This window comes from Engraulis encrasicolus, chromosome 24, assembly GCF_034702125.1.
Source record: "Engraulis encrasicolus isolate BLACKSEA-1 chromosome 24, IST_EnEncr_1.0, whole genome shotgun sequence".
Lineage (NCBI taxonomy): Eukaryota > Metazoa > Chordata > Actinopteri > Clupeiformes > Engraulidae > Engraulis > Engraulis encrasicolus.
The window spans coordinates 43,949,577-43,973,143 of record NC_085880.1 but is presented as its reverse complement, the minus strand read 5'-3'; the positions used below and the strand labels follow the sequence as shown (position 1 = coordinate 43,973,143).

Here is a 23,567-nt window from a genome sequence, read left to right as displayed (position 1 = left end):
GCAACTGTAGCGCCTTAACGCATGCCGTTCCACCTGTGGAATGCTGTAATAGACACTGAAAAAACTTTACTGCCATAGTAGTACTACACCACTAGGACATTGCACGAGGTCTTTAGTAATACATTACGACTTGGTCAATGCCATTCTGGTAACAGGTATTTTATGTATAACAGGCTCCATGTCTTACTGGGTTAAAAGCCCATCGGTAACACTTTACTTTACGGATCGCTAATAAGGTGGTAATTTCGTGTTAATTTCATAGTTATTTCAGGATAGTAACTGTTTGTTTTTAGTAACAACAGCAAAATAACCATACAGTTTCCAGTGCAGTGTGTGTGTGTGTGTGTGTGTGTGTGTGTGTGTGTGTGTGTGTGTGTGTGTGTGTGTGTGTGTGTGTGTGTGTGTGTGTGTGTGTGTGTGTGTGTGTGTGTGAACAAAGTGTCACCGTGCTGCGAGTCATCAGGGTGTCACCACAATGCACTGGAAACTGTATGGTTATTTTGCTGTTGTTACTAAAAACAAACAGTTATTACCCTGAAATAACTATGAAATAACTATGAAATTAACACGAAATTACCACTTTATTAGCGATCCGTAAAGTAAAGTGTTACCAGCCCATCCAACCCCATACTTAGCATGCCCAATCTGACACTGTTCGACCCTTGCATTCACAGGTGAATTGTACGGCAAGAAAGACGCAGTGCACATGCAGTACTGTATGAAAACACCTTTAAATGGCGCAGCGCACTAAGCCCCCCACATTTGGGCTTACATTGTCCATGGGGACCCCGGTTTGTGTTCGGCCGGGGTAATTTCCCAGCCCTACCCCATCTCAGTCATGGGTGAGCGGTTAGGGCATCAGACTTGCATCCCAGAGGTTGCCGGTTCGACTCCCGACCCGCCAGGTTGGTGGGGGGAGTAATCAACCAGTGCTCTCCCCCATCCTTCTCCATGACTGAGGTACCCTGAGCATGGTACCGTCCCACCGCACTGCTCCCCATGGGGCGCCACTGAGGGCTGCCCCCTTGCACGGGTGAGGCATAAAAATGCAATTTCGTTGTGTGCAGTGTGCAGTGTTCACTTGTGTGCTGTGGAGTGCTGTGTCACAATGACAATGGGAGTTGGAGTTTCCCAATGGGCTTTCAACTGCTTCCTGTCGTAATAAAGGCCCAAAAGTCCCACAAAATACATTAAAAAAAGAGAACACCTTTAAAGCCATGGTTAGCATATCGACTCTTAAAGCCATGGTTAGCATATCGACTCTTAAAGCCATGGTTAGCATATTGAATCTGACACGAACTGTTGTGAGACCTCTCAGTCAGTCAGGCAGGCCCTGCAGGGCTTGCTGAGCCCCCTGTGTTGTGTTGTACGGTAAGTCCTCTGTGCTGTGTGTTGGGCTCTGAGTGCTTGAAGGATCAATGCGGCCCAGGTTGACACTTGGCATCGCAAGGTGCCAGAGCCAATTCCACAGCTGTCATAGCCATCACTGCGCTTGGCTATAGCCAACGTCACAATCCCTTTCCCATTTGTTACTCTAACAATGTCTAACATTTGAACGTAATCTCTTGACATGTCCACACAGTATAGGCAGGTCTGGCTGTCTGGACGGACGGATGGATGGATGGATGGATAATTGAAAAAAAAAACCATATTTTCTCTAGACCTATATATATTAAATGAATGTAGTCAGGGGTATAAAAATAAAAAAAATAAGAAATCCACAAGAAGCCTCTCAGCCCGGCATTTAAGAAAGTCCCTGTGCGAGCCCTAAATAAAATTGAAGAGTTTCTCTTGTCAGCCCCAGCAGAGGGTAACAAGAAAGGAAAATAGAGACTAAACATAAAAACCACAAAAACAAAGAGCATATCACTTTTTTTTCTTTTGTCGCATTGTACTATACTCTTGTAAATGTAGGTGCACCATTATCTTGGGAAAAGATGACTGCTCAGTGCAGAACCTTTTTTTCTCTGAGTGAGTTTTGAAGATTTCTTTCACACATAAAACACAGCTACATTCTGAACACTCAGTTAGAAGAAGAAAATACTGGCGTACAGGAATGGCCGACTTGGATGTCATTGTTGCCATCATTTGACTTACTGGACAATTTGAATGCATAATTAAAAATGCAGACAGGCACTTAGAATGAATAATTTATCATTCTGGCACCAAATACTTTTACTACTTTCCAGGACTGTCATGCTGGCACGAAATGGCACAGTCGGGGTCTACGTCTGGGAGCACATCCATGTCTCAAGTGTTAACACATTGTCTACAGTGCACGGCATAGTACAGTGGTTCTTAACCTTTTTCTCTCAGCGCACCCCCTCACCTGTTCACAAGACTAGCCGCGCACCCCCAACCCAACATGTACAAACACTACAAAAAGGATTTTAGTGATGTATTACAATGATTTTTGCCCGAGATATTAATGAAAACCTTAATGGCTTTAAATGGGGACCAAAACGTGTATCAATTTGGTTTAGGTTTGGCCTAACTATAATGTTTCCCAGCAGAATTTTGGTCACAACCTCAACACAAACAACATGCCGCACACCCCCTATAATGTCTGGCGCACCCCCAGGGGGTGCCCGCACCCCAGGTTAAGAACCACTGGCATAGTATACTGTACAGACAGGAAGTTACAATAATCTGTTTCCTGGAAACAGAGAAAGTGAACTGTGTAGTGTACGAAAGAAAGTGAACTGTGTAGTGTACGGGGTAACATCCTTGGGTGAACTTGTGGCCTTATAATGATATTATGACATTGTGTGCGCGCTTGGTCTTTGTTCGACATGATAACTTGTTAATTGCTATTTAATAGAGATGTCCGATATTGGCTTTTTTTGCCGATATCCGATATGCCGATATTGTCCAAATCTCAATTTTCAATTTCCGATATTGGCCGATACTGATGCCGATATATGTGGGTTATTTTTCCTCATAACAAATTTAAGGTAAGATTACAAATCTGCTATTGTGGAACAAAATATGCTTAATTTTATTGTAAAGCTTTCCAAAAATATTAACATCGTCTATGCAAAATAGACAAATAATTAAGGAGAAAAGTGTACAGTAATTCAAGCATTACTATATCGGTTTTGATCCGATACCGATACCGATATTGACCGATATTACATTTTATGCTATTATCGGGCCAATATTATCTGTGGGCCGATATTATTGGACATCTCTACTATTTAACATACAGTACAACAAAGGGTGTGAGTTCCAATGCTTTGTTGAAATTGGAAACACAGCTGGAAACGCTGGGCTATACAGTAGTGCTGTGTTTTCTTCCCTAAAAAAAGCTAATTTGTGTAATGTAAGTAGAGATGTACAGGATCCAAGATCCGGTTCTGGATCTGGCAGGATAATAGGGTTTTTCACAGGATCCGGATCCCGCAGGATCTTAAGCAGTGGATCCGGTATCCCGCAGTTACCTAAAAATCAGGATCTGGTGCATCTCTAGGCTTTTCAGTCAGTTTTTCACAACCCCAATTGCTGCATGGAGTGAAAGAACTTTGGAAGCGGCCAGTGCAGGCAGTGTGGCAGTAAGCCAATGAGTCTAAAAAATAGTTTGAGCCAACGTAATAAAAAGGGCCCACGTATGCGAGTAGGCTATGTGTTTCAACCCTTTCGTAGAATCTGGTATCCAGTTCCGGATCCAGCAGGATCTTAAGCAGTGGATCCGGTATCCAGCAGGATACAAAAAATCAGGATCCGGTGCATCTCTAAATGTAAGGGACCATCTGGGACAGGGGTGTCAAACTCAAATTGATTGAGGGCCAAAATCAAAGTTGAGTTTGACATACCTGGTCTGCGATGAGGCCTAGTAGTATACTGTATGGTATACTGCAGGGGTCCCCAACCTTTTTGCGTCGGGGGGCTACCAAGGGCTACCCGAGAGCTAGTGATGGCTACCCGCGGGCTACTTGTTTGTTCGAAATCCTCTACATCTTGACATTCCTCTAGAAATCACACTATGATTGAATGATTATTTGCTGATAGGTTATAAAGAAATAATCTCATGTTTAAATGAAGAAAAACCTGAACTGTGACTAAAATCTTGTAGTCATCCCTATTTATTAACATCCTTGGTGGGCACCTCAGAAGCTCTTGGAGGGGTCCCTGGCGCCCGCGGGCACCACGTTGGTGACACCTGGTTTACTGCATGTGTGTGTACATTAGGGAACATTGTGTGTTGCGGTCAGGCAGCCCTCATGGACTTACAAAGGCACGGTGGGATGTCTCCGTGCATAGTAGTATATACTATATGGTATACTGTACGTGTGTGTACATTAGGGAGCTGTAGGCAGCCCTGTTGGACTTACGCAGGCACTGTGGGATGTCTCCGCGCCACACTCCGCTGGATGTGGCATAGCAGTACACGGTAAACTGACATTATTGTGTGTGTACGTTAATACTGATTTTATGTGTGTGTGTACATTAGGGAGCATTGTGTGTTGCAGGCTGGCAGCCCTGGTGGACTTACGCAGGCACTGTGGGATGTCTCCGCGCATAGTAGTATATACAGTATACTACATGGTGTACTGCACGTGTGTGTGCATTAGGGAGCTCTGGTGGACTTGTGGACTTACGCAGGCACTGTGGGATGTCTCCGCGCCACACACCGCTGCCCTCGCAGGTGGCGATGCCCGGGGAGGACAGCTGGTATCCCTCCAGGCAGCTGTAGGTGACGCTGGAGCCCCACGCCAGCTCCGAACCCTCCACCTTCCCAAAGCGGATCGCCGGGGGCGGCCCACATATGATCACTAAGAGGAGGGGAACACAGAGGAAAATAAATACCAAGAGACGGGAATAAATAGGTAGAGGAATGTATACATATATCTGTATACAAATGACATAAAAAAAAAAACATAACCAAACATGATCACTAAGATGGGAAGAGACAGGAAAGTACATATACTGTACGGAGAGATAGGAATAAATATACAAAGAAATGTTTAGACGAATATATATACGTAGGCCCTATATATGAATAAAAAAAACATAATCAAATATAATCACTACTACATGAGGGGAACAGAGAGGAAAATAAATATACACACAGACAGGAATAAATATTTTAAAAAAATATTTGTAGGAATAAATGGTAACACTTTATAATAAGTACCCCTTTTTAGGCATTACTTAAGGGTTAGTTAAGCCTTATTTTACCATTAGTTAACCCTTAGTGAATCACGAGTTAATCATTATGTAAGTATTATTTCTCATTTCCTAACTATTATCTACTGCCATTAGTAAATGGTTAGTGTGTGCTGATGTAACGGTTCGCTAAGCAAAGTTAAACCTTAGTTAATCCTTATTTTTAACATTAATTGACCCTCAGTGAATCACGAGTAAGTCGTTATGTATGTGTTATTTCTCATTTCTTAACCATTAACTAATACTGGTAGTGAATGGTTAGTGTGTGCTGATGTAACTACTCGCTAAACAAAATTAAGCATTAGTTAACCCTTAGTGAATCACGAGTCAGTTCATTATGTATTTCTGTGAAATTATTAAGTACTGTTAATTAATCATTCGTCTATGGTGATTTAACTTTCTGATAAGCATTAGTAAACCATCATTAAAATGTCTGATAACCCACCTTTATTTATGAAAAAAAACATTGTCTCTTTGTTGTCTCCTACCACCTAACCATTAACAAGTACTATTAGGCATGTATGGTAACGGTTTGTAAACTCTTGCTTTAGCATCAGTGAAGTCTTATTTAACCCTTTTGTAATGGTTAGTGTGTGATGACTGGTAGCATGGCAAGCAGTAGGCCTAGGCCTAAGTTGAGTCTCATGTGACTGCCCCTCATGGATGTTTCTGGACGTTAACAAATGACTTGTTAAGCGTTGCTTATGCATTATCAAGGAATTACGAACCATTACTTAAGTATATCTGGGGAACTGATCTAAAGTGAAAACCTTTCCATGCTTTCCAAAAACGTTAACAAATGACTTGATAAGCATTGCGTAAGCATTATCAAGGAGTTAAAACTCATTAAGTAAGTACTGTATATCTGGGGAACTGATCTAAAGTGAAAACCTGTTATGGCTTTACAACACATTAACGAATGACTTGATAAGCATTGCTTATGCATTACCAAGAAGTTTCAACGCATTACTAACGCATATCTGGGGAACCTTTTAAGTGAAAACATTTCCATGCTTTCCGAAACACTAACAAAGGACTTGGTAAGCATTGCTTATGCATTATCAAGGATTTATAACCCATCACTTAGCTATATCTGGGGAACTTTTTAAGTGAAAACCTTTCCATGCTTTCCGAAACGTTAACAAATGACTTGATAAGCATTGCGTAAGCATTATCGAGAAGTTTCAACGCATTAATAACGCATATCTGGGGAACTTTTTCTGTGAAAATCTTTCCATGCCTACTTAAGTAGGCCTATATCTGGGGAACTTCTCTGAAGTGAAAACCTTTCCATGCTTTCCAAAACATTAACAAATGACTTGATAAGCATTGCTTATGCATTATCAAGGAGTTACAACTCATTACTTAAGTATATCTGGGGAACTGATCTAAAGTGAAAAGCTTTCCATGCTTTACAAAACGTTAACAAATGATTTGTTAGGCATTGCTTATGCATTAACAAGAAGTTACAACTCACTACTTGCGCATATCTGGGGAACTTTTGAAGTGAAAACCTTTCCATGCTTTCCAAAACGTTAACAAATGACTTGTTAAGCATTGCTTATGCATTATCAAGGAGTTACAACTCATTACTTAAGTATATCTGGGGAACTGATCTAAAGTGAAAACCTTTCCATGCTTTACAAAACGTTAACAAATGATTTGTTAGGCATTGCTTATGCATTAACAAGAAGTTACAACTCACTACTTCTGCATATCTGGGGAACTTTTAAAGTGAAAACCTTTCCATGCTTAACTTTGCTTAGCGAACCGTTATATCAGCACACACTAACCATTTACTAACGGTAGTAGATAATAGTTAGGAAATGAGAAATAATACTTACATAATGATTAACTCGTGAGTCACTAAGGGTTAACTAATGGTAAAATAAGGCTTAACTAACCCTTAAGTAATGCCTAAAAAGGGGTACTTATTATAAAGTGTTACCGAATAAATATAGAATTAATTAAATAAAAAAACACACCCATGATCACTGGGGGAAAGGAGAACAGAAGATAAATATACAGAGAATAAATAAATAAATAAATATACTGTACAGGAATACATATAAATATATAAATGAATTAAATAAACAAAAATGGAAGAGAATGGAAGGGAAAGGGAAAAATAAATAAACAAACAAAGAGAAATAAATTATTAAAACCCCCAAAACAATCCATTTGTTTGTTTTATGAAGTACATTTTGTTCATTTTGGCCTGAGAGAACAGAATGTGATGTATTGGGGGGCAAAAAAACTGCGTTTTCCCCCAACATAATCCTGCCTTCCCATTTGGCTCCTGCAGTAAATGTATGCATTTTGAATTAAAGAGGGATATGAGGGCCATGATTAAATAGGATTACGCTCATGAATCACTGAGCCTACATGGCACATATTCTACAGTACATACAACACTACAGAATAAAGAAATGTATGTGTGTGTGGAGCGTCTTGTGTGTGTAGTTTTGGCCCAGTATTACTCCAAAAGCTCCCCCATCTGACTGGCCTTTTCTTATGGGCTCCTCTGCTGCTTATAGTCATGGCTGGATTGGCCATAAGGCATACAGGGCAGTTGCACGGTGGACTGTTGAGGATTTTGGCCTGGTCCTCCCCTCAATCTATGGTAACAGTCCTCATGCCGATACAGCTGACCTGTCCGAGGCAGATTGAAATGTCATTTTGCCTGTTGTGGTCCAAATAGTAATTCGTTACGCCCTGATGAAGACCCAGTGTGGGTTGAAACCGGTTGGCAGTTTTACCAGTGTTACTATGCCCCATATTAAATAAAGGGTTTTTAATTATAACTTCCTTGTCGACCTGTGGCGTTGCCTGAAGCCAGCCCTAGTGCCACCACATTCTAATATGAAAAGACTTTAGTCTTCCTACTTCAAGAGCACCTACAGTTTGGAGTCTACAGAGTTGGAGAACAAGAGCGCTCAGAATTTCTTCTTCCAAGCTCGTACTGGATGACTGAAAATATTCTCACAGGCTTCATTGTCTCTCTGAATGTCTGGCGGACCGGTCTGGGCCGAAAAGGCCCGGCCTGATTTTCTCTCCCTGTTCAGCCCTCCTTATAGTGCCTGCATTGCACCATTCGCCTGGGCTTGGGTTTTTTTCTTCTTCTCCTTCTGCATGGTGCGCGTTTGACATCTGATGCGTCAGATCTTACACATTTTTATAGGATACATCCTTTCAGTGTTTATAAGGGAATAATCCAACTGGCTGGCTGAAAAAAGGCAACTCAAAACAGGATCAAAAAAGCTCGGAATCTTTTGATCTTGGCAAGCTCCCGACTCCCGACATGATACTGCATGTGTGTGTGTGTGTGTGTGTGTGTGTGTGTGTGTGTGTGTGTGTGTGTGTGTGTGTGTGTGTGTGTGTGTGTGTGTGTGTGTGTGTGTGTGTGTGTGTGTGAGAGAGAGAGAGAGAGTGTGTGAGAGTGTGTGTGTGTGGGTGTGCGGTTGTGTGTGTGTGTGTGTGTGCCTGTTTGCGTGTGAGTGTGTGTGTGCATGCATGTGTGCGTGAGTCTGTGTGTGTGTGGGTGTGTGCACACACGTGTGTGTGTGTGTGTGTGTATGTGTGTGTGTGTGTGTGTGTGCGTGCGCGCGCGTACATGCCTGCGTACGTGCCTGCGTGGGTGGGTGCGTGTGTTTGTGTGTATGTGAGCAAGAGAGAGAGAGAGAGAGAGTGAGTGCACTATCCAACTGTTATTTTCTATTTCTCAGAGTAGCAGTATTTGGACTGCATCATTAGCTGCTTAGCTGTGCTACGTAGCCTGATGAGTGGCCTCGGGTTAACGAAAATCCGTTTGCAGGAGGAGAAGAAATCTTCTATGATGGTTGTCGATGTTGATGATGCGTCATGGTTGTCATTTAGTGAAATAAAATAATATTATTTGAAATAATGACTGTATTAAAATTTGAAGTTATTTGGGAGTTATTCAGGAGTTTGAGTTGCATTTTGGAAAAAACAGACAGCCAGATCACCACCAAATAACTAAATTGCATACACCATGCCTCTCCACATGGGTATGATAATACAATTAGTCTGGATGGAGCCACAACATTTTCAAAAGACTTTCAAAACGCGTTGCGGCGTGGTACCACGCACTGATGAAGGCTTGATAGCCGAACGCGTTTGCTTTTTGGACATGGTGGTAATATGAATAAATAATGTGATGCAGTTTGTGATTGCGGATTTTTCTTCCTTCAGTTGATACATTTTATCGCGCACCCAAAGACTTTCGTTTTTCCAAGAAGTTGAGCGCGTCCTTTGCCAAAACTTGGAGCCACAACATTTTCCCCATCTCTCAATGGAAATCTTGCTTGCAGGGGTGGGGATTTTGGTGAATTTAATCCTGAATAGAGTACTTGTAAATTCAATACTTTAGGCTTGGCCAACCATTTAGAGTAGTAGTACCCCACCAGGATACATGGAAAATGTAACGAAAACAAATGTATTGTCTACACTACAGTTACACTATATTATATTACACAGATTTAGAGGGTGGGGGACATACATACTAATTCCATTCCATTCACCACCAAAAAAACTAAATAGCCTTCAACATGCATATATTCGGTGAAACTATTCTGGACGGTGCTACAGATCCTTCCCCCACACCCCCTCCTATCCCAAGCCAAAGCTTGCCTGCAGGGCAGGGGTGATTTAACGAGACGCGTACCTCTGCAGCTGGGTTTAGTCTGGTTCCAGGTGCCGTCCTTGGTGCAGAGCAGGGTTGAGGCGCCCGGGGGCTCCATCACGTAACCAGGGTTACAGTGGAACTCCACGCTGCTGTTGAAGGTGAAGTCCTTCCCCATGTACACGCCGTTAGCAATGGGACCAGGATCGCCACAGCTGATGACTAAAATACCAATAATAACAACAATAATAATACATTTGAATATATTATAATACGTAAATGATATATAATATGTTTTGTGCACTGCTTTTCTGAACACCCAGAGACGCTTTACAGACCATATACTGTAACATGAAAACAAAAACATTAACAGACACTCGAGGACAGACAGAGACTCAACAAAAGTACAGCAGAAGAACACAACAGAAATAGACGGCAATGGGAGCTTTAATGTCCATGATGATATGGAGAGTTCATGCTGGTGGAGAGATCAGCAGACCCACACCTGTTAAATAACAGTATACCCACGCCTGTTAAATAACAAGGAGTTTTTGTTTTCACTTTGTTTTTACTCAGACAGGCGTGTTGGATATAACTGTTAGTTAGCTAGCTAGTTAAACTCTATTGTTGCCATGGCACAATAATTAGAGCACAATGGCGTACAAACCAAACATGATACATGAGGTAAAGTAAGCACAGTAAGGTTATAACTCGATTGGAGGGAATATGACACACACTTGTCAGTTCCACAAGCAAATATTTAATTACTAAGTTTCGATCATTTCGAAAAAGGATTTTTTCTTGCACAGGAAGAGGGAGCAGAAGCAGAGGGATGTGTCAGCGTCAATAAAGAGAAAGTAGAAGTCGACACAGAGGGGAGAGGGGAGCTCTCAAGAGGAGTGACCACATGTGTCACTTTTGAATCAGTGTCATTTGACTTGTATGAAGTAGCTATACTCCAAAATGTCAAGAGTCGTCAGACTTCCCCCCAAAGTGCCTTACAGGCCCTGGTCATGGAGGATTTGTATCATTTTTTTCCAGAAAAGAGGAAAGACACAAACCGACTGACAAAATGGCCACGGGCTGATTGTGACAAACAGAAGAGGAATCATGAGAGACAGAGGAGAGGCACAGAGAAAGGAAGGAGGCACGCAAGAGAACGAGAGAGAGAGAGAGAGAGAGAGAGAGAGAGAGAGAGAGAGAGAGAGAGCATGAGAGAGAGAGAGAGAGAGAGAGAGAGAGAGCATGAGAGAGAGAGCATGAGAGAGAGAGAGCGAGAGAGAGCATGAGAGAGAGAGACAGAGCGAGAGAAGCAATGAGAGAGGAGGAATGAGAGAGGAGGAATCACAAGAGAAAAAAGAGATAATTGGAATTACAAGTGTGAGACAGAGAGAGAGAGAGAGAGAGAGAGAGAGAGAGAGAGAGAGAGAGAGAGAGAGAGAGAGAGAGAGAGAGAGAGAGAGAGAGAGAGAGAGAGAGAGAGAGAGATAGAGAGAAAGAAAGAAACAGACAAAGAGTGACAAAGACAGAGACAGGGAGAGGGAGAGGGATGGCTAGTCAAGTCAAGTGTATTTCGTTGTCAAAAACCTATGTAGCAGGGTTAGCACAGAAGTTTGAAATTGCGTTTAACCAGTCTCCAATGTGCAATTAGTAGAACTAAACTAACAAAAATTGACAAAGGGATGGAGCTGTAAGGTGTGGGGGGGCAGAGTAGAGTAGAGTAGAGTAGAGTAGAGTAGAGTAGAGTAGAGTAGAGTAGAGTAGAGTAGAGTAGAGTAAAGTAGAGTAAAGTAGAGCAGAGCAGAGCAGAGTAGATTATGTAGGGAGAGGGATGACCAGGGATGGGGTTGTGGGGTGTGGGGTACAGCTACGTAGGGATGGGCTGTGAGGTGTGTGGTGTGAGGTGTGGGGCACAGCTACCTAGGGATGGGATGTGGTGTGAGGTCTTTGGGAAAGCTATAGGGATGGGGTTTTGAGGTGTGGAGGACAGCTACCTAGGGATGTGGCTGTAAGGTGTGAGGTGTGGGGTACACCTACGTAGGGATGGAGCTGTAAGGTGTGGAGGACAGCTACATAACGTAGGGATGGGGTTGTAAGGTGAGGGGCACAGCTACATAGGGATGGGTTTGTGAGGTGAGGGGCACAGCTACATTACGTAGGGATGTGGCTGTGTGGTGTGGGGTACAGCTACGTAGGGATGTGGCTGTGTGGTGTGGAGGACAGCTATATAGGGATGGGGCTGTGTGGTGTAGAGGACAGTAGCTGTAGGGATGGGGCTGTAAGGTGTGGGGCATAGCTACGTAGGGATGTGGCTTGTAAGGTGTGAGGTGTGGAGGACAGCTACGTAGGGATGTGGCTTGTAAGGTGTGGGTGACAGCTACGGTAGAGATGGGGCTGTGAGGTCGGTGTGAGGTGTAGTGGACAACTACGTAGGCATGTGCTGGGCTGTAAGGTGTGTGTGTGCGCTTCGCCGTACGCACCTGTGCAGTCCGGGGAGGACCCGGTCCAGGTGCCGTTGGCGGTGCAGTGTCGCGTGGTGAGGCCCGAGGTCTTGTAGCCCTCCCAGCAGGCGTAGGTCACCGAGCTGGAGAACTGCATGCCGTCGCTGAAGATGATGCGGGAGAAGGCCGGCGTCCCCGGGTTGCCACAGGACACCGCTGAGACGCACGCAGTGGGGCGGGCACACACATGAAAGACAAGGGCAGGGCAGGGGGAGACAGATAAATAAATAAGTCTGACTGTCTGTCTGTCTGTCTGGGAGTGAAAGACCAGATAGGACAGGGGAAGACATATAAATAAATAAGTCTGTCTGTTTGTCTGTCTGTCTGGGAGAGGAAGACAAGATAGGGCAGGGGAAGACATATATATAAATAAGTCTGACTGTCTGTCTGTCTGGGAGTGAAAGGCAAGACAGGATAGGGGGAGACGTATAAATAAGTCTGACTGTCTGTCTGTCTGTCTGGGAGCGAAAGACAAGGGCAGGGGGAGACGTATAAATAAGTCTGACTGTCTGTCTGTCTGGGAGTGAAAGACAAGGGCAGGGGGAGACGTATAAATAAGTCTGTCTGTCTGTCTGTCTGTCTGGGAGAGGAAGACAAGGGCAGGGGGAGACGTATAAATAAGTCTGTCTGTCTGTCTGTCTGTCTGGGAGAGGAAGACAAGATAGGGCAGGGGGAAACATATAAATAAGTCTGACTGTCTGTCTGTCCGTCTGGGAGCGAAAGACAAGGGCAGGGGGAGACGTATAAATAAGTCTGACTGTCTGTCTGTCTGTCTGGGAGTGAAAGACAAGATAGGATAGGGTGAGACGTATAAATAAGTCTGTCTGTCTGTCTGTCTGGTAGCGACTGGCTGGGAGAGTCTTGGCTGTCTGACAGGCACCATAATGCCAAAAGATACGTGTACGTATATAGAGTTTCGACTGTTCAGAAGTCCTATCGTCTATGTGTGAATTCTTGCTATTCATTTATTCTGAAAACATACTTATGAAATCTGTATAAAATGCATTGCGATGGAATTCCCAATACAAATTTTCAGTTTCCCAAAATAATCCAAAATGGATATACAACATTTTGCAACAAAGTTCTTCATATAGAGTTCGAGAATATTCAGACCATTTTTGTCGTCATTTTCCAAGAATTAAATACAGTTTACACCACAGTGGTGAATATTACCACTAAATATGAATATGTTAATGCTAAACTTTAACTATATTTTAATGTTTCTCAGAAAATAATATGACAGATACTATTTGTATACACAAGAAATAAATGAAAGGCTAGGACCTATACAAAAGCCTATACAAAAATCAAATTCTGCTGTTTGTTGTTCTGTACATTGGCCAGACATTTCGATACATTTGGCCAAGTACGTCTTGGTAGATCGATACATGGCAGAGAGAATGCTGTTGAATATTTTAGGCTGTGGTGTGCTCCTTTTGCTGATTTGAAAAAGAAAACAAGTTATAGAGAAACTTGAAGGCTGTAATCCATCTCTTTTTCAAGCTACGGTATGGTGTGCTGCCTACAAATCACCATGTCTACAGTACATATGATTACAATAATAATCATTGTTTGGTCATTGCAAATGCAAATAAAATACTAATTGTCTACCGATTTGTATGTTTTCCCAATATTTTCTTGGACATCTGTAGGTGGTGGTCGGGTGAGGGACATGATCAATTAGCTTTCGTTTTAATTTGGGTAAAACTAGTCGCACAGCAGTCTTTCTAGTCAGCGGCGGCCTGATGTTGAAGGAAAACACAGATGTTCAAAGACAAAGTAAGAAGACAAGCCAGCAGCTGAAGACTCCACTGTCTACTTCCCCCTTACTCAACCAAAGACAACAAGCGAAAACAGCAGGCCTGGACCGGTCATCTGGCATACCGGGCATTTTGCTAGTGGGCCGGTGGGCAGTCCTCAGGGGCCGATGCTGTTGTTTATTTGTTTGCTTGTATGTTTGTTTACATTTTTTTCCATAGAGACCGACCCTCAATTCAGATGGGGGCAACCCATTGGCCTGTCTTAAAATGAGGCAGTGGACTGAACCAATCATAATATTGCAGAAAAGCAGGGGGCCGTGTGTGAGAGGCTGGTCTATGCCAAAAATGCCCGGGCCCGTTTTCGACCCCAGCCCAGTCCTACGAAACAGTCAAGTCAGATGACAAGAGTACAGCTGTGCGGTGGGAGACAGCCAAAGCTGTGTGTCTGTCACACAAGACGCGTATGGGTCACGTGTGGAAAGCTGCTTAATTGCAAGTATGCATACAGGCGTGTATCATCTCTAAGAGAATTTCCTGACTAAATTAAAGCCCCTGATTGAGATCTTGTTCATTAACCCATATTGATGGTATAGTAAATAACCCCCCCATTAGCGCGGCGGCTCTCGTAGTGCGGCACTCACAGGTTCATATCTTCATCTTAATGAGGATGATTATCATTAGGGCTACAATCATCGCATGCAGGCGTTCGTGTTCGCGCTTAATTATTATTACGCCGGCGCATTAAATCAATCACGCTTTCAACAAAACTATTGGTAATTGCAACACATTGCGGTACAAACTTCTTGATGTATAACACTGGAGAACCTGTTGTTGGTTGGAGGAGCCCCGTGGGAAATGTGTGCGTGTGGGGGTGGGGGTGGGGGTGGGGAAGGGGTGTATGTAAATATGGGGAACGTCTATAGCGGTGCTGCTCAAACTGTGGTACGCGTACCACTGGTGGTACTTGAGACATCTCTGGTGGTACTTGGAATGCCATTATGAACCTCTCCTGTACTGACTGGCAAAAGTGAATATGGAAGGCCTTTACTGCGATATTCTAATGTTGGTTGTCAAGGTGGTGGTACTCGGAGAGCTCAATATTTTCTCAGGGGGTACTTCACACAAAAAGTTTGAGAACCACTGGTCTATAGCATGGTGGTATACTATCCTACTGAGGGCATTCATTTAAATTAGCTGTTAAATCAACATGTTTAATAATGAATGACCCCTACTTAATGTATTCCATCGATCCCTGTGTGAAGAAAAAAAAAAATCCATACGTCCTGCACACGTGGCCCCTCCCTCCGCTTGACATGAAGGCTGGGCTGGGGCTGAGATGTATTTGTGGAGCGTTTTCAGAAAACAATCATTGAGGATGTCAAATACTATCTGCGTCAGCCGGATCTGGATTATTATGAAGATGGTAAGAGAGGGGGTATGGAAAATGCATTTTCAGTCTCTATGAAATTCATCTTTCAGAAAATTCACCTGTAATTAAGCAATCCATACCTGATGATGGCAGGCTGACGGAGGGGAGCGGCTTTGAAATAAATGAATCTATCCACATGAGTCATGACGCAATGGAAAATGGCTAATGGACGGCAGGCATAGACTGCATACTGGGCTACTTTCGTACTCAGGGTAATTGAGGCCCATATTGTAGTGTAGGCTTTCATCTGAGCTTCCAGTAATGGCAAAGTTGGGAATGCAAGCCATATGGAAAGGATATTGTGAAATCATACACAGGTTTTGTACACATTTTACAAATTCTCAAAGATTTTTATATGACAGCAGGCCCGCTGACAGGGGTGGGGAGGGGGGGGACACAACCGGGCTTTTTGTCCCGGGCCCAGGGATGAGGGGGGCCCAGAACTGGGCGCTCATTAAGTTTGTGTTTAATGGTTCTATTTTTTTGCGTAGACTACATTCTGGGGTACTTTCGTAATTGAGGCCCGTAGTGTAGTGTAGGCTTTCATCTGAGCTTCCAGTAATGGCAAACTTGGGAATGCTTCATGCTACTTTCTAGATGTTCAGTGGAAGTTCTGAAGTGCAGTGGAAATACAAATTTCCTTCCAAACTCTCATGTAACATACAGTACCACACATAACACACACACAAAGGAACTCTGAGCACCAGACTTATCGGTTGGATAAAGCCCCTTGTGTTGTGTATTATTGCGATTAGCGTCTAATCCACACAAACAGAAGTGCAAACACACACACTTACACACACATGAAAACATACACACACACACACACACACACGAAAACACACACACACGGAAACACACACCCACACACACAAACAAATACATGAGTAAACAAACAATACGCAAAAGCAACCTAAAACACACACACACACACATGCACGCAAACAAACAAGTCAGCACACACGCGCACACACACACACACACACACAGACACACACACACACACGCACACACACACACACACACACACACACACACACACACACACACACACACACACACACACACACACACACACACACACACACACACACACACACACACACACACACACAAAGACCCAATCATTAATTCCAAACAACAAACAAAAGCCATTCATCCGTTCCATATGGATGTCCATCTGTGTGTGCGACACGTGGCATGTGGTGAACGAACGTCAGGAGCGAGAGCTAGAGCTACAGCTCACCTTCACAGACGGGCTGCACGGTAGGCCACTCGTTTGCTATGCGGCCGACCTGGGTTTGATTCCCGGCCCGGGTCCTTTGTCGGCCCTGCCCCATCTCTCTCAACCCACTCACTTCCTGTCACCATCTTCACTATACTATCATAAATAAAGTCAAAAAGACCAAAAAGTATCTTTGAAAAAAAAAAAAGAACTGAGCTCACCTTCGCAGACGGGCTGGACGCCGGTCCAGGAGCCGTTGTGGAGGCAGGTGCGTTCAGCCGAGCCCACCAGCGCGTAGCCCGCCTCGCAGCTGAACCGCAGCAGGCTCTTCACCCGGAACTCCTCGCCCAAACGCGTGCCGTGGGGGGGCAGCCCTGGGTCACCGCAGAGACCCGCACTGCCACCTGGGAACAGGAGAGGGGGGGGTGGAGGGAGAGAGCAGGGTGGAGGGAGAGAGAGAGAGAGAAGGGATAAGGAGGGCAACAAAGAGAGAGAGAGAGAGAGAGAGAGAGAGAGAGAGAGAGAAGGGATAAGGAGGGCAACAACGAGAGAGAGAGAGAGAAGGGGAGTGAAAGAGAAGAGAAAGAGACACAGACAGAGAGAGAGAGAGACAGAGAGAGAGAGCGACAGAGAGAGAGAGAGAGAGAGAGAGAGAGAGCGACAGAGAGAGAGCGACAGAGAGAGAGAGAGAGAGAGAGAGAGAGCGACAGAGAGAGAGTGAGAAAGACAGAGACAGAGACAGAGACAGAGACAGAGACAGAGACAGAGACAGAGACAGAGACAGAGAGAAGGGAGAAGGGGGTTGACAAAGACAGAGAGAGAGGTGGGAGTGAAAGAGAAGAGAAAGAGAGACAGAGAGAGATAGATAGAGAGAGAGAGAAAGAGAGAAAGACAAAGAAAAAGACAAAGGGAGAGGGGGGGATAGAGAGCAGAGAAACCTGTCACCTCACCACAACAAAGACAAGCGTCACATACAGGTTAATCACCGGCAGTCATGACTGAACAGGGAAACCATGGAAACCATTAGGAGCTAGGTGTGAAGTGAGGAGCTTGCACTGCTGCTGCTGCTGCTGCCTCGACACACTCTATTCATGAAACAAGACATTTACTGGAAAACACTCCTGCATACAGTGGCGGTTCTACTCATTTGAGGGCCCCAGGTGAAATATAGACATGGGGCCCGTTTTTCTGGCATTTGACTATTGGGGGCCCCAGAGTGGACCGTTTTGATGGGGCCCTAGGCATTTGCCTAGTTGGCCTATTGGTAAAGCCAGCTCTGCTTGCATACAGTACGTGCACATTTAAAACCCTTGTCAATATGGATGGTAATAGGTGACTTTTTAAAATAACGGCTCTCGCTGGAGATATAGAGTAATTGCGGGCAGCCTGTACTTTATTGTTTTAAATGTGATAATTGTCCTGGGGTCTTGGTTCACAGGGGCTATGACGTCAACGATGGATGGGAGAGGAACAGCAGTTGTCCCAGTTAGAAGCCATCACTGCACTGCGATGAATAACACCAAACAATTACTCCCCATAACTCCAAATGAAGACGACATCCAAGGTCAGTTGGGCAACCTTGAGAATGGAACATACAGTAGAAAATGTGAATGTGCGTATTGTACTGAGTGTAGTTTTGGCTGCCGTTTATGGCCAAGAAATGCCAGACAGTTGAAATTAAATGGCAAAGTGCCCAGAGGTGTTGACTTGGTGTACGCACTGTAAAGATGGAAGACATATTAGAAGAACCAAAAGACTGTGCTGAAAGACTGCCTGACTGAGTGGCTGCCTGCGTGCGTGGGTAGCAGTGTTTTCAGTTTTCAGCTTCTTTTTAAAGTTACATCTACGGATAGTCTGAATTAGCTGCATCTAAAGTAGAGTCAATATGGAGAGTGTGGCGAGCACCTTGGGGCTATGGGGAACTATGATGAATGCCGAAAATAAGGTTTGACCTCAAAATGTGACCTTAAACTTTACAGCATACTATGAATTTATACTCTACGACTACGTAATCACATAATCTTATACTTAGTGCATACGTAGCAAGAAAACATTAACTTTGATTTTGTAACAGAGAAAAAAGCAACAAGTACACCATTCCCGTTTGCTTGCTGGCTCTTTCGGTTAAGATTGCCTTCTTCTCTCCACGACCTTCACAGGGGCCGGGACATGGGGTTGGAGAGTACAGCAGCCAGAGAGTCCAGCAGACGGTCACTCCTCAGACTGGGGGGGGGGTGTCCTGGTGGTGTGTGTGTGTGGGGGGGTATCTGTCTGGCAGAAGTAGGTTAAAGCATGGAGGTGGTGGTGGTGGTGGTGGTGGTGGGGGAAGGGGGGTTAGGCGTGCCTTTGGACTGCCAGGGCATGGGAGAGTAGGGCGAGGACGGAGGTAGTGGTCTAAGTGGTGGTGGTGGGTGGTGGTGGTGGTGGTGCGGGGGGTGGGAGGTTTGTTGGGGAGGGCCTGTAGTCAGCCAGGGCATGGGAGAGGAGGGGGAGGAGGGAGGTGGTGGTGGTGTGTGTGTGTGTGTGTGGGGGGGGGGTATCTGTTTGGCAGATGTAGGTTAGAGCACAGAGGTGGTGGTGGTGGTGGGGCGAGGGGAAGGAGGGTTTCCTGTGCTCAGCCAGGGCAGGGCTGGACTGGTAATCTAGCATACAGGGCATTTTCCCAGTGGGCCGGTGTCCTGTCTATATGAGCGACCCATCGAGATGTGATTCTCTTCGCTACTGAGCATGCGCACGCATGCGCACACCCTCGCGGTGGTTTTCGCGGGTAATTGCCCATCGAATTGTGAGACCACAAGTTACGATAGGATCCCCTGAGACTGTCAACTTTAGTGACTCAAACTGTAGCCTATGTCCTCCTGAGGTTACCGTCATCCTTAGTCTAGTTAGCCTACAGCCTGTCCACCGACTGTCATGGACTGAAAGTTACAGGATCATCCAGCAGATCATTGGAAAATCTGCGAAATAGCGTGGCCTCGTAGGCTACATTTGCTACTTTGTTGCCTAACCGTAATCGCTCACACGCTCAGCCTCGAACATTGTAACATCGATCAGAAAAACTACCGGTATTTATGTAGCCTAGAGGAGGCGTTCTCATTGCAAAATGGAAAAAAATCGCCACCTGATTGAGCTGTCAAAATGCTCCCTCCACCCTTTTCACTCAAGAATTTGAATCGACTGCATTGTAAAATGCCTCAACATGGTAATAAGAAATGCACTGGTGGGGATATGAAAATATGATTCCGGTCATTAAAAGACAGACATCTGCCAAAACAAAGCCACAGTACGATATCTGCTATCTGGGAATATCTGTTTATCCCCATAGCACATGATTTCATGTAGAAATTTGCCTTGCGAGCCCACGTCGCATTGAAACCAAACCAACAGCAAATGACTGCATTAAACAACCCGTAGCCAGGCCCTGATCCCAAACACTTTCTCCAGTAGCCTATTTGCGCAAACTCAACTCAGTCTCTTTCATATGGCGTTTCTTAACTTGCTCAAACGAGAGGCTCGCGGTTGTCAGCAGCCGCATGTTCTTATTAAACTCCGCACGAACGATTGCACACCCCTGTCCGTGAAATAAACAAAGTAATGGTTATTAAAACAGTCTTTCGTGGACCGATTGAAACGCCTTCCGCGGAAAGTCAAGGTCGCTCATTTAGATGAGGCATCGCAAATCGACAGAACACCACTATCGAATAGGGCGACCGGTCGCTCATCTCGACGAGGCAACACATCTCGACAGAACACCGGCAGTCCTCAGGGGCCGATGTTGTTGGATATTGTATACTTGTTTTTTTCTCCCTTTGAGACCTGCCCTCAATTTAGATGAGGCAGGCCCATTTGTCTATCTTTAAAACCTTTAACCTTTAAGAGGGTGGGTTTTTGAACATTCTATAAAAAGAATGTGTTCTATAACAATGCAAGATTCTAAAATTCCACATTTTATTGAATGGCACCCAGAGTTCTTTTACTGCCCGAACATTCCCGTTACACCGGTGTGACGGTACAGTCTTGAAGGCTGATGCAGACAGCGTAATGAGCTCGTAGAAAAGTATGGGGGTGTGAGGGGCTGGTCTACATATGAGGAAAATGACCGGGCTGTTTTTCAGTCCAAGTCCAGGAGGTAAGGATATTGTTGCGCTCTAGATGTTACGAAAAATAGCTAGGTGCGTGGACCCAAAAGAAGTAAGGTATAAGGTTGGAGCAGGTTCGCACACTAACCAAGACACAAAGGTCAAGCACAAGGAGTTTTTTTTATTAGAGCAGGGTAGAGCAGACGTTTCAGGCTGTTGCCATCATCAGTCCCAGTCCAGCCCTGAGCTAGGGCATGGTAGAGCAGTATTCAAGTATGTGGGTGGTGGTGGCAGTGGAAAAGGTATCTGGCTAGGAGCAGGTTAAAGCACGGAGGTAGTGGTGTTGGGAGTGGGGGGTGGGGTAGTGGTTGGGGGCTGCTGTATCAGTTTGGCTGGGAACAGATTTTTTTTTTTTGAAGTTATTTTTTGGGGCTTTTTGGGCTTTTTATAGGACAGTGTGAGAGTAGACAGGAGATCACTGGGAGAGAGAGATGGAGTAGGCCTGGGAAATGACCCCGGCCGGACTCAAACCGGGGTCCCCGTGGGCAATGTAAGCCCAAATGTGGGGGGGCTTAGTGCACTGCGCCACAGCGCCCCGCCCAGGCAGGGAGCGGATTAAATTAGGAAGGCGATGTCTGTGGTTGAGCAGGTTGTGTCTTTTCTGTGTAGTATGCAGTAAAAAAAAGTGTTAATTCAGTGTTCCTTCAGCACTTAGGGACTCAATTAGAGTCTTTTTCTAGTGTATTTGGTCCCAGAGTCCACTCAACTAGGCGTAGAATGAACACATCTTCTACTGTGGAGCAGAAGAGGCAGGTGTCTCTGCCCAGCTGGGGGCAAGGCAGGCCAGGATGGAAGAGGAGGGAGGAACCACAGTCTAGCCTCTGCTCATGTAGAGACAGGAGGGCGGCAGTCTAGCCTCTGCTGTTCATGCAGTATTGGTGGAGTAGGATGGGGGCGGTGTTGTCTGTTTATTCGCTTAAGGGCAAGGAAGGCAGGGTGCCTCTCTTCATGCAACTTTTAGGTGCAGTAAAAAAGGGGGTGTCTGTGTACTCGCTTGGGGGCAAGAGAGGCGGGGTGTCTCTGCCTCAGGCAGGGGGTGGTAGCGGGGTGTCTGAACACACAGGCAGGCAGTAGAGTAGAGCAGATAGAAGAGGTGGGGTGTCTCTGCACATAGGCAGTAGAATAAAAGTGTGTGTGTGTATGTATGGGGGTGTGTGTGTGTGGGGGGTGGGGGTAGGTCGGTCTGCATATAGGCAGTAGAATAAAAGTGTGTGTGTGTGTGTGTGTGGGGCGGGGGTAGGTGGGTCTGCATATAGGCAGGCCATGGTAGAGAATAAGAGGTGGGGTGTCTGCACATAGGCAACGTAGGGGGCAACCGTAGCCTAGTGGTTAGAGAGTTGGTCTTTCAATCTAAGGGTTGCTGGTTAGAATCCCCCCTGACCTCTCCCTACATCTCCATCCATTGAGCAAGGCACCTAACCCCACATTGCTCCAGGGACTGTAACCAATACCCTGAAAAATAATAGTTGTAAGTCGCTTTGAATAAAATGAAAGCGTCAGCTAAGTGCAATGTAATGTAATGTAATGTAAAATATATAGAAAAGTACAAGAGGAGGGTCTCTGCACATTGTCTCTGGTAGAGAATAAAGAGCCGTACACACGTCGCTGCTAGTTACTCACTCAGCGAATGAACTCAATAGAATAGAATATTGTGTGTGTGTGGTGTGTGTGTGGGCTACTCACCCGAGCAGTATGGCGTGGAGCATGGTGTGTGTGTGTGTGTGCTACGTACCCGAGCAGTATGGTGTGTGTGTGTGTGTGTGTGCTACGTACCCGAGCAGTATGGCGTGTGTGTGTGTGTGTGCTACGTACCCGAGCAGTATGGTGTGTGTGTGTGTGTGTGTGTGTGTGTGCAGGGGCGCAACTACTCTTTTCTGGGGGGGTATGCAAGAACGATTTTGGTGTGCCCCTCCCCCCAAAAAACACTTAATAATTATTTGGCGCCCTCCAACGCCATCTCTTTGGTGCCCCCCTCTCTCTGGCGCCCCCCTGCAACGCATATACTGTAGTTGCGCCCCTGTGTGTGTGTGTGTGTGTGCTACGTACCCGAGCAGTATGGCGTGGAGCATGGTGTGTGTGTGTGTGTGTGTGCTACGTACCCGAGCAGTATGGCGTGGAGTGTGTGTGTGTGTGTGTGCTACGTACCCGAGCAGTATGGCGTGGAACATGGTGTGTGTGTGCTACGTACCCGAGCAGTATGGCGTGGAGCATGGTGTGTGTGTGTGTGTGTGTGTGTGTGTGTGTGTGTGTGTGTCTGTGCGTGTGTGTGTGTGCGCGCGCGTGTGTGTGTGTGTGTGTGTGTGTGTGTGCGTGCGTGTGTGTGTGCATGTGTGTGTGTGGTCGGTGTGTGTGTGTGTGCTACGTACCTGAGCAGTATGGCGTGGAGCATGGTGTGTGTGTGTGTAAGTGTGTGTGTGGTGTGTGTGTGTGTGTGTGCTTCGTACCAGAGCAGTATGGCGTGGTGCATGGTGTGTGTGTGGTGTGTGTGTGTGTGTGTGCTACGTACCCGAGCAGTATGGCGTGTGTGTGTGTGTGTGTGTGTGTGTGTGCTAGGTACCCGAGCAGTATGGCGTGGTGCATGGTGTGTGTGTGTGTGTGTGTGTGTGTGTGTGTGTGTGTGTGTGTGTGTGTGTGTGTGCTACGTACCCGAGCAGTATGGCGTGTGTGTGTGTGTGTGTGTGTGTGCTACGTACCCGAGCAGTATG

The 23,567-nt window shown here is 45.4% G+C and overlaps 1 protein-coding gene across 1 annotated transcript in view; it reads right to left on the bottom strand.

The window, feature by feature from the left end:
• Nucleotides 1–23,567, bottom strand: part of LOC134441358 (CUB and sushi domain-containing protein 1-like) — a 617,842-nt gene that overhangs the window by 17,908 nt on the left and 576,367 nt on the right. Inside the window, exons 58-61 of the mRNA XM_063191634.1 lie at nucleotides 16,945–17,127; nucleotides 12,289–12,465; nucleotides 9,851–10,030; nucleotides 4,599–4,772 (exon numbers count right to left, since the gene is read on the bottom strand). Of these exons, the coding sequence (XP_063047704.1) occupies nucleotides 4,599–4,772; nucleotides 9,851–10,030; nucleotides 12,289–12,465; nucleotides 16,945–17,127 (714 nt within the window). The remainder of the gene's footprint in view (nucleotides 1–4,598; nucleotides 4,773–9,850; nucleotides 10,031–12,288; nucleotides 12,466–16,944; nucleotides 17,128–23,567) is intronic.